Here is an 11366-nt window from a genome sequence, read left to right as displayed (position 1 = left end):
CTCGTCCCTTCTTTCTGGGTTCTTGGGATGGTGAGTCAGAATCATTGCCATTATCATGTTTCCGAAGTCGACGTCGTCGATCGTCATTTTTTCTTGGGGATCGACCCCGGTCATAGCATGCGGCCTGTTGGGATTCGGTTAACTCTAGGGCCAATTCCTGGGGCAGCCGCTCATTTTCAGTCATCATATCTTCTAGACGCCATTCATTGCATTTCACTTGATCTATGATTGTTTACATAGTCTCTTGCACCGAAGTTGAAGGTGAGATTTGAACTACTGGGTTGAATTTCAGGGCCCATCGCGCGGTGATATTCTCTGGTCCAAGCATGTTTCTTGGAGTGATGTCATCTCTTAACGTAACGTCATCAGCAACTACCGGGGGATCATCTGTTACACCCGCCATGGATGCACTTAAGTATTCCCACAGACGGCACAAATTGTGGAGAAGTGGTTTGGAAATACTCCATGATCCAGATAGACGTCCTTGATCCTCTGATTGCTACCTAAAAAATGGATGAACACTCCGGTCGAGGGTGCCAGAATTAGCACTCCGACGGACAAATTAGTATTTTCTCAAGTTTTCTTCTATCTCAAGTTATTTCATCTATTCTTGCATACCTCTCTTTGGTTAACGTTCCTTTTTTTATATTATCTTCTGGGCCCAAGGTTCGGGCCCATTCTTAATCTCGCACATGATTGCTTATTCGGCCTTCCGGTTGTGTGTTGGTTCCTACTCAACTCCTTACATGGTCAATTTGTATATTTGGCTTCAAGAGTCCTTGGGCAAAGCCGAATTGCTTTTGGCCTGATGTCTTCCAATTTCTTGGCTTTCTTTAATATACTATATTCGGCCCCCACAAAAACTTTTACCTTAATTAACAAATGTATTGACATTAAACATTTTAAATATCACCGAATTCTTATACAAGGTTGTTCTATGTATTTTATAGAGAAACTTGTACAAGATTAAGAAAAGATCATTTTAGAAATTTTAAAAGAATCTATACTAGAGCATTTGATATATTTTTACTTGTAACTTCTAAAATAAAAATAACTTAAATAAACTAATTGTTAAAAAAATAAACAAAAAGATACTTTTTACTTTTACTTCTAATGGTTAACTTTTCAACTCGCAATAGACATGAAAAATTATGAATAGATTTTTCATATTTTACGAAAAATATCTTAATTTCTATCAATGGAATTAGATAGGATGCTAGGATATTAGAGCCCATGCCACATTGAGATTTTGCTTCACTTGCTCTTCCAGAGAAATTTCAAAGAGAACCACCATGAAATAACCACAAAAAAAAAAAAAGAAAAAAAAAAAGAGCAAAAGCAAAAACCAGTAGTAAATACTAAATAGTAATATAAAAGAAAAGCATATGCACACATGCATAAAACTACTAGTTACATTTTATTATCAGCAATACTTTTATTATTGAAGTACACTAGAGCTTCTCTAAACATAGAAAAAAATTGCCTTACTGGGATGAATCCCAACATTTTTTTCACTCTTTTTTAGCAAGTGATTCATCATGGGTTTATTTCATATTAAGCCTTGCCGCTGCGGCCACAGAATCAGCCACACTGCCATGGTGGGTAGCCATCCTAGGATTGTTGCTGAAAAGGTAATTTATAAAGTAAATTGGGCCGAGCTGTGTAATAGGTAGTTTTGTGGGCCGAGGTAAGAAAGGGCTGAATAAAGAGACCCTGTAGTTAGCACGGTCCTACAAAAGCCTTGAAGTTAGCTCGGTCACCACGGTAACAAATAGCTCGGTCACACCATTCTGAGCCAAGATGAATTAAGCTTTCCTCAGGACCATGCTCTGGATTAGTTCGGCCCAAGCTTGCTATGTTTAACTCGGTCTCAACAGGTGAAACCGAGGTACAAGCCATGTAGGGAAGAACCGAGCTAGTTAGAGCTCGGTCGTTGTTGCCAGTTTAGCATGGCCATGTTAGCTCGGTCGTTTTGTCGTACTACCGAGGTAAAACCATCTCACTAGGTTTAAGCAGTGAGGGGGGTGTTGAAGGATAAGCATTATCTTTCGGGAGTGTGATTCCTAGGAGGACTATACATGGGGGAATAGGAGTCCTACTAGGATTGTGCCACGCGAAACCTATGGAGAGGTAATACAACTTTGATTCCTGAATTCACGAGCTTTTGTGTCTATTGTCTATTGTGCTGACTTAGGCATCGGAGGGGTTTCAGGCACACACCTGCCGGTTAGCTCACGTTTGTGTTTTCAGGTGGCAAAGCGACGACGTTTGGAAGAATGCAAGCTTGATCAACAGGATCATACGAGAAGAATTATTTTGTGCTCGTACAGTTGCGGAGCTCTGCAACAATGATACCTTCTGCATCTTCCCTCGTCACTGGCTTGTCTGATGCCAGCTTCACACTTGCATCCTGTTAAAAGAGCAACAGCTACTACTTAATTCACTGATCAATGAAGTCCATGTACAAGAAAAGAATAATTCCAATGTTTTATTGTAATCCTAAAATAATATGCTAATGGTTGAGGTAACGCTAGTGTTGGTAGTTATAGGGTGCCAATGGCGGTGACGGTGACAGTGGCAAGGGCAAGCGGTAAGCTGATGGTGGTGACAATAGTTGCGACAATGGTAAGATTTTTATTCAAAAATGTTTCACCTTTAGAAAACAAAGGGGAAAAAATCAGCAAATTCAACTTGTTTTTTGTTATTTTTTTTATTGTACTAAATGCGAACATATTTTTTTTTAAATTTTTTTTTTTTGAAAACATACATAAATTAAATATATTTTTGGCCAAAAATGAATCTGCCAAATAAATTTAAAAATAAAGAAATTAAATATATATTTTTCAAAATTGGACCCGCCAATAAAATTGTAAAAATTATTACACATCTTTTTTTATTTTTCAGTTTTGTGATAAAACAAATCAAGTTTGCATGACTTAAAAAAAAATAATATGAGACAAATCTAACACTCACGGACTGAAGAGATTAGATCTAATACTCTCTTGAATATCCATTTCCTCGAATATCCAACTCAAAACTAATTAGTTATGATATGCGGTCTAGAACAAGTATTAACATTAGAAAGCCAAAAATTAGACTATCAATGCAAAAGAATTACCTCCACAATTAAGTCTGAACTAAATTTATCCACTTAGATTTGTCGGAGTGAGTAATTATGTGGTAGAGATTAAATTTGTATAATTATAAGATGATAATTTTAAATATTTTTTGGACAGTCTGAGTTCGTAATATTATTGTTACCTCCAAAACATCGGCAAGCTTGGTCTTGTCCTCGTCAAGCATGGTCCTGACGTTGCGAGTAGCTGCAGATTGTGCGGTGGCGGCTACGCCACCTTATTCTATCTCGTTGGAGCCAGTGGCTTTCATCTCTGCCGCTTGTATAGCGGCGGCATCGCTCTGATCGACTGGCTTGTTGCCTGCCGAGAGAGCGGATGCTTCCAGAGCTTCTCCCTTGCCCTGTTCCTGGCTGTGTGTATTGTCCCACTACCTGTGTATGTCATCAAACAGTTTAACCTGTAATTACTTAATCCATATATAAATATGGGTATTTAGAATAAATATTTAAGAGCGATAATGACCAATCTACATGCTAATTTGTTGATAAAATATTATAAATGAGATTAAATAAGGAACCAGATTAACCTGTAATTATGAATGAATCTCACCACGTAATTTAAAGTTTGAATAAATCTATGAATTTTTTCTAAGTTTGTAGCGCTGTTGTTAAACTAATGAAAGATGAGAAAGAAAAATTATATGACCAAATCAACACGAGATATTGATATAATCTTACGCAATATTTTATTAACCAATGTTAATCTTGCACTTAATATTTATTTATATGAGGAAAAATAAAAATTTATGCAACATTAACTGAAAAAACATAATGTAGTATTTCATTTCATTTATTAGTTGTAGTGTTGTAAAAATGAGATTAAAAAAACTTCAGGATATTCATTTTAGAGTTGCTATTTAAATTTAAAAATTATATCCATTTCTAATTCGAAGGATATTCTTTGAACATTATTATTCAAGCTTAAAAAGTTAAATTCATTTTTTAGGTCAAGTGATGTCTCAAATGGATGATTAGTTAAGATCACCATATTTAGCCTTCGTTTGGTAACTTGGATTGGGATGAGTTTTGAGCTATTTTAGTCATAAAAGATAAATGGTTGTTTTAAGTAGTTGGTAAAAAGTTGGCTTTTTGACTTTTTTAGTTTGTTTTATCTTTTTGTGGATAAGTTATGTGAGAGGTAATGTGACCCAAAATTGATAAAAAGTTGAAAGCTGACTTTTTATCAGCTTTCCAAAAGAGCACAAAATAGGATTTTTAATATAATAAGATGAAATATCACATCTAACTTAGGTCTCGTTTGGCAACCGAACTTTTTAGCCAAAAAGTCAAAAAATTATTAAGGCCTCGTTTGGGAACAGACTAATTTAGTAACTTTTTGGCTATTTGGCTAAAATATGAGCTAAAAAAACCTAGTATGTTTGGGATGACTTTTTGACTTTTTACGAAAAGATGTGCAAAAAGTAGAGAGAAAAGAGAATCTTTGACTTTTTGTATGGGTTGTTGGCTTTTTGGCTAATTTAGTAATTTTTTGACTTTTTGACTAAAAGTGAGGGTTCCCAAACGAGACCTAAATTAGCCAAAAAGTCAACAACCCATACTAAAAAGTCAAAGATCCTCTTTTCTCTCTACTTTTTTGCACATCTTTTCGTAATAAGCTAAAAAGTCATCCCAAACATACTAGTTTTTTTAGTTCATATTTCAGCCAAATAGCCAAAAAGTTACTAAATTAGCCTATTTCCAAACGATGCCTTATAATCTTTACATTCTTTCTCTCATAAAAAGTCAAAAAAATTTTAATCCCAAACTAAAATAATCAAAAAAAAAATCAAAAACTCAACTCACTTCTTAAACCAACTCTTAAAAAAATAAGTCCGGTTTGTATAATGGACTTGTATATTATTTTTTCATATGTAAGTTGCCTGTTATATTAAAAAATTAAGCAAATACCTGATCAACAACGGTCTCAGTGATGATGCGTCTAGGCCCAATAACAGTCTCCGTTACGGTGACTCCCTGTTCTCTAGCGACGTCCGTGTAATCGTAGTGACCAACAGCACCGCCCCTCTCATTCACCGCCGCAGCCGACTGCATGACTGCGGCCACCCCGCCCTTTTGTGTGTTTCCGAGCGCCATGTTCTCCGCCGCCTGCATGGTCGCCGCATCTTGCGGCGCTATGGGTTTCGAAGCTAACTCCCCAGACATATCGAACAAATCCCCGTATTTGATTGCTTCTTCTTGCTTCGATCTTCGTTCCTATTTTTGACTCATTTTTGGGTTTTGATTTTGACACAAACAAAAGTTTAATGAAAGAGAATAGGGTAAATTGCAAAGTGGTTTGTTTTAAGAACTGTTTTATATTGGAGTAAGGTTAGAAATTTTTAAAAAAATTATTAACTTTTTTATCAAATATTTTATATAGACGTGAGATTCATATAAAATTTATATAATGTGAGTTTTATACCCATATAAAATATTTGGTTGAAATTTTAATAAAATTTTTATCATTTTCTACAGTATTATTTATATTTATATGGAGATGAAAGTGTGTGTTTCACCGGTGGGGATATCAGACGGTGGTGCTAACTCTGACAGTGAGGTGTTATGGAGTTACAGGTGTGGGATGGAGAAGGAGACCCTTGGATTAGATGTGTTACAGGTGGAAGGTTAGTAGCTTTGCTGGGATCTGTCATTTCTGTTCTCTTTTTCCATATTCGGAGGGCACCTATATGTGACGAGTCCGGGTGGAAAAATTCTACACGTCTCTATATTCCATCGCTAATATTATTATTCATTATGTTAACACAAAATTATAATATTTTATTTTTTAATTAATTAAAGTATTATACAATACTGTGTATCTCGGCTACTCAATAATCACTCGTGTGTGTGATATATGATGTGTTCTTCCCATTCTTCATCACTTGGCATTGCGTTGTTTCGAATAAGATTTATTTATTTTTATAAGTAGTGTTATAATATTGAAAAACGATACATACAGTGAATTTGAACTTCTTTAAATTTTATAAGTTGACGATTGATATAACTCTTGACAATTGTGATTGTCATCACTCTTATTTTTTGAATGATCAGTATACACAAATTCAAACGATTTAAATAAGTCAAAATTTAATAAATATAGCATTGCTCAATAATATTACACATTCTATCTCTTTGATTGAATCGTATTTATTTAAAAATTAATTATCGATAATATCCATTATCATCTATTAGTTTTAAGGCTTCTTTTGAGAGATGGTTTATAAATCAGCTTATTTACTTTTTAACTTATTTAGGTTATATTATTTCTTTATTTTTTACATATTTTTTCATAATAAACAAACAAAAATAAGAAAAACAACTTACTTTTCAAAACAACCCTAAGCGCCATTTTGGGAATATGGTAAAAAGCCACGTTTTTGGACAAAATGTCCAAAAACGTGACTGCCAAAAAAGCCATTTGGCAAGTGCTAAAAACGCAGCCTTAAAATTACAAATTAGGGCCTATGAAAAATAAATAAAAAAATAACTCTCTTATGTTGGGTAATGGTATTTTGGTCATTTTAATTTGATTTGACACCATAAATAAATATTAAACTAAAAAGCAAAAAGTCAACTTTTTACCAACTTCCCAAATCACTTCCAAAAAAGTAAAAAAACTTGATAAAAAGTCAAAAGCTAACTTTTTACCAACTTCCCAAAACAACAATAATTTGTTACATATTTAGTATTTTGATTTTGTTTAGTAAAAAATAATCAATCAGTAGTTTCAAATGATTCATTAAATCAAATCAATCATCCACTAGTTTTAATTATCATTAAACTACTGTTGGGACCCTTTTTTTTGGGCTTTTTATTTTTATAAACTAGTACAATGGCTAACATTTTTTAGAGGCCCTTTTATTAACCAACTTCGAAATATATTAGATATTTTTAGCACTTCAGGTCATTGAATACTGTTATCAACGGAGATTTGTAATAATTTTGCATAACATTGGAATATAATTATTAAGACAAATACAAAAATAATTGTTCAATACTTTATTTACTTTTTAGAACATATATATATAGTGAGATTGAAATAGTATATCACACTTCCACAAAATTTATCCCAGATCCATGAAAAATAAGAATAACTAAGAAAAGATAATGATATTAAAATCAGATTTCAACAATTAAACTAAAAAATAAGTTGCACGAAACATTTTCCAAACACTTTTTTTCGTGTGAAATAGAAAAACAAGTGACTTTTTTAGTCAAAAAATCAAAAAATTACTAAAAAAATTAAAAAGTCAACAACCTACACCAAAAAGTTAAAGATTCTCTTTTCTCTCTACTTTTTATACATCTTTTCGTAAAAAATTAAAAAATCATTCCAAACATACTAATTTTTTTAACACTATATTTCAGTTAAAAAGTCAAAAATTACTAAAAAAACATGTTGCCAAACGAGACCTAAATCTAACAAGTTTTGAGAAGAATATATGTGGTTTACCCAACTTGAAAGAAAGGTTGAAGAGAGCAGTCCAACTTTAATAGGGGGCTTTAATATAAAAATAAAAAATAAAAAATGGGGGACACTTTCCTAGCACTTTCCTTACTCTGCAAAAGGCCTCTTCCCAAATTTGATCGTCGTGTTAACCAGGATAAGTCACCACCAGTGTGCCCACTTCTTTCATGGCATCATCCAGTTTTGAAAAAGATAACAACTGAGAATAAAGAAAACAAAAGCAGATTGTACCTATATTTGTTTTGATCCATCACAATCCTTCCTAAACAAAGAAAATGAATATTAAAGACAATGACAAACAATTTGAGAAATGAATAATGGAAAAATTCAAGACCAAATAGTATTTGACATATACATTTCCAATATTAATAGTACAACGTTTTCTTGAGATTGACCCAACAAACTAACAAGCAACCAACCAACCATTCCACAAAAATGATTATAAAAGAAAGGATAATATTTCAGCTATACTTTATATCCTAATCCATGCAAATTCTATTTACAATGAAGCTAATGTGAATGAGATATAAAATTAAAAAATAAAAAATAAAAAATAAAATGAAGTTAGAGTGAAGAAAGATTAGTTTAACTTTCGATCTTGGTGCCTATAAATAGAAAAAACCTCAACATCCCTGTGACACAAGCAATATGGGCTTTGAGTCACGCAATTGTCGCGAGTAAGGGCAAGATTACATTCAGACAATTCCTAGCTAGACAATCCATTAAGCTGCAAGGAGATGAGATATGCCACTGATTGAAGGCTTAAAGGAAGTTTGGTAGACCACGACACATCAAGTAGTTAATTTTAAGTATTGGAGTAAGAAACAGTTAATTTTAAGTATTGCAGTAAGAAACGGCTTGTTTAAGATCGATGGTGCTTCCAAAGATAATGTAGGAACAGGTAAAGTAGAATGGAAAAGGTTATCCTATTCTAGCTAGCTCTAATATTTTCATTGAACCATCAATGAGAAATTTCAATCACCTCCATGAATTATGGAACCAGGTTAATTCACTTCAAATGTCATTGACAAACTGGCCTGGAACATTAAGCGAGACAATATCACCTAGACACCTGGTAAATAAGCAAGACATTAACAAATTGTAAATGGGTACAGATTACAAATGATAAGCCTTTTAGTTCTCTTTCACATACACATCCAATCATCGATCCACAGGCTGCTCAGTCATTTTGTGGAAGGAAAATTATTCAATAATTCTGGAACACTACGTGACAATACTCCAAATCAATCACTAATTACTTAATCTCATGTTGTTCTTCCATCCCCAACATAAATCGTGAACCCCTACCCCCTCTCTACCAATCAAAACCTTATAGAACACAACGTGTTCATATTCCGGAAATACTGAATAATCACCCACTTTGTGCAAACAGAAAGAAATACGCCTCTCCAATAAGTGGGTACCCAAACAGAGGAGAAACCCTCATCTTCAATACATAAATGTATTAGTGGTCAATACCCATCTAATAGTGACGGAGAACACAGTGGTGTTTTGTGCATTGCAGTTTGTTTCTCAAATCCTGTTCTCTCTTTCGTTGCACAATCCTTCCCTTATCTTCGTCAAGTTTCACAAAAACTTAAGCAAATCTCTAAAAAATCTACTCTAAAATGAAACATCATACAGGACAGCAAAAAAAAATAAGTCCTGAAAGATATCAATAGGTTCAATAACCTATATTGAGCACAATTTTAAAGCAAAATACTGGTTACTGCACAGCAGTTGCAGATGAAAGCTTGTGGAACCGCTAAGAAGTCGAAAAAAAAAATAAAGAAAATGATATGTTACGGTAAAAAGCCATCACATAAATTTGGGGCATCGTCACATGTGAAAAACAAAGAGAAAATAAATAATAATAGTATATCAATAATCAACCGTTAAACAGAGGCGGCACATATCCAGAAACCTATAGAGCAAGTGATCTAGTTTATATTCAATCAAAAACACAAATATTTTAATATGTTCTGCTCTCATAACAGCCATTGTTGTTATCCGTATCGTCTGCGCGCCTTCCACAATAAAATCATATCCAAGAAAAATATACTACAAAGTGAGAAGGCAGGCAATTCCAGTAGGGTAAAAAACATATGGTGTATATGCAACTAATTCAACACTCTGATCTTTGTTTTTCTTCTTCCTCTGCCTATGTCATTACATATACACATAAACATGTATAAAAACACAAACAAACACAAGAAATTTCAGAACTAAATTCAACAAGATTCAAGCCAGCCATCGAAAAAGAATGAGAGAGTCAATTACAATATCTAGAAAAAAGCAATTCTTGATTGAACCATTAAAGCGTTTAGAACACATTCGATCATAAACTTGAAAACGACAATTTAACTTCCAAACAAACAGGAAATTGAAAGCAAGAGAGGTTTTTTTTTTTTTTATTTTTTTTTTTTTATCGAATTACTGTACAAAAACAAGCCGTCCCGCTCCGATACCGCCGTTCCCTCCACCCCAAGCTCCTCCTTCTTCTTCTTCCTCCTCATCATCATCAAAATTCGCATTTTTGGGGACCGTCACGACGAGCTCTCTGCCACTATAGGCCGCGGTAGCCTGCTCCGGCAGCGTCGAAGCCGGAAGACGAAACCGCCACATGTCAAGCTCCAATTCGTCGACAGAAAAGTCAAGAACATTGGCGTTGGTCCCCCGAATCACGACCTTGGTAACCCCGGGGTAGATCTCGATCGTGTGGGCCCTGATTTCATCGGCGATTTGGTCGGTGTTGACGACGAATTGGAAGAAATCGGAGGTCTCTTGGACGAAAACGTCGGCGTCTGAGTGGAAAGGAAGTTCGAGGACTTTGGCGAAGATGTGGGGGAGTCGCCTGAGCTTCTTCTGGAGGCCGGCGTATCGAAGCGTGATGTTACGCTTCCTCGGCACTGGATGAACCTTCATGGTCTCAGAAAACGAAACTGGAAATTACAAATTCGTAATAACTCTAATATGCAAAGAAGATTGAAATTTGATTGATCAAGAACTGTATCAGAAAAACCCTAGCCCTAATTGCAAGAAAGACACAGTTGTGTGTGTGTGTGTTTGTAAATATTCTTAGCTTTTGAGGGGAGAGGTTTGAGAGAGAGAATCAAAGGTACCGTAGAGTGAGAATGGGAGGAGATGCAGAGGGACGAAGGTGTGAGTGAAGTTTGTTTCTATCTTGGAGATGGAAATGGAGAGGTTGGGGCGGTTTTATACAAATTACTCACGGTTCGTTTGGGAATGGAGGCCTTATTTAGAACGTTAATTATTTACGTAAATTACAAATGAGATTTATTTAAAATATAAATTGTTTTTTGTGGTTTAAAAAATTATAAATAGTTTCTTGTCAAAATTTTTTATTTATTAGAATTAATTGAAAAAATAAAATTCTTAACTACTGTCCTGTATAATAATAAAGTTACTTGAATTATTAGTTGAAATAAAATTTTAACTTCATTAAAAGTTATTAATTAATTTGATATTTTATTGATAAAATGAGTTATTTATTATGAAATTAAAATTTTCAGGGGGCATGATGCAAGTTTTAGAACCACAGAAAGTAATTTGTATTTTGAGCAAACCTCAGGGGGTGTGTTTGTAATTTACTCTAATTATTTTTAGTTGGCAATTTAATTTTTTTGACTAAATTACAAATACACTCCCTGAGGTATGTTTAAAATACAGATTACTCCCTGTGGTTTAAAAAATTACAAATATCCCTTATTAGAATTTTTTATTTAACTAAATTAACTAAAA

At 34.0% G+C, this 11366-nt stretch overlaps 1 protein-coding gene and 1 pseudogene across 2 annotated transcripts; both read right to left on the bottom strand.

Annotated features, from left to right (window-relative positions):
* Positions 1-2180: 2180 nt before the first annotated feature.
* LOC114275331 (late embryogenesis abundant protein D-34-like) lies at positions 2181-5365 on the bottom strand (annotated as a pseudogene). Its single transcript, XR_014345874.1, has 3 exons — positions 5045-5365; positions 3262-3508; positions 2181-2410 (listed from the first exon to the last, which is right to left on the bottom strand). The product of XR_014345874.1 is annotated as a late embryogenesis abundant protein D-34-like (transcript).
* Positions 5366-8618: 3253 nt separating this feature from the next.
* On the bottom strand, positions 8619-10529 carry LOC114275325 (uncharacterized). Its single transcript, XM_028217344.2, has 2 exons — positions 10042-10529; positions 8619-8676 (listed from the first exon to the last, which is right to left on the bottom strand). Exons 1-2 carry the CDS (start codon positions 10527-10529, stop codon positions 8619-8621), a joined length of 546 nt encoding a protein of 181 aa, XP_028073145.2.
* Positions 10530-11366: the final 837 nt, after the last annotated feature.

Source organism: Camellia sinensis, chromosome 12, assembly GCF_055761805.1.
Source record: "Camellia sinensis isolate YWXY chromosome 12, ASM5576180v1, whole genome shotgun sequence".
Classification (NCBI taxonomy): domain Eukaryota; kingdom Viridiplantae; phylum Streptophyta; class Magnoliopsida; order Ericales; family Theaceae; genus Camellia; species Camellia sinensis.
Note: the sequence above shows the minus strand (reverse complement) of the source record. Positions and strands in the feature narration are given on the sequence as shown.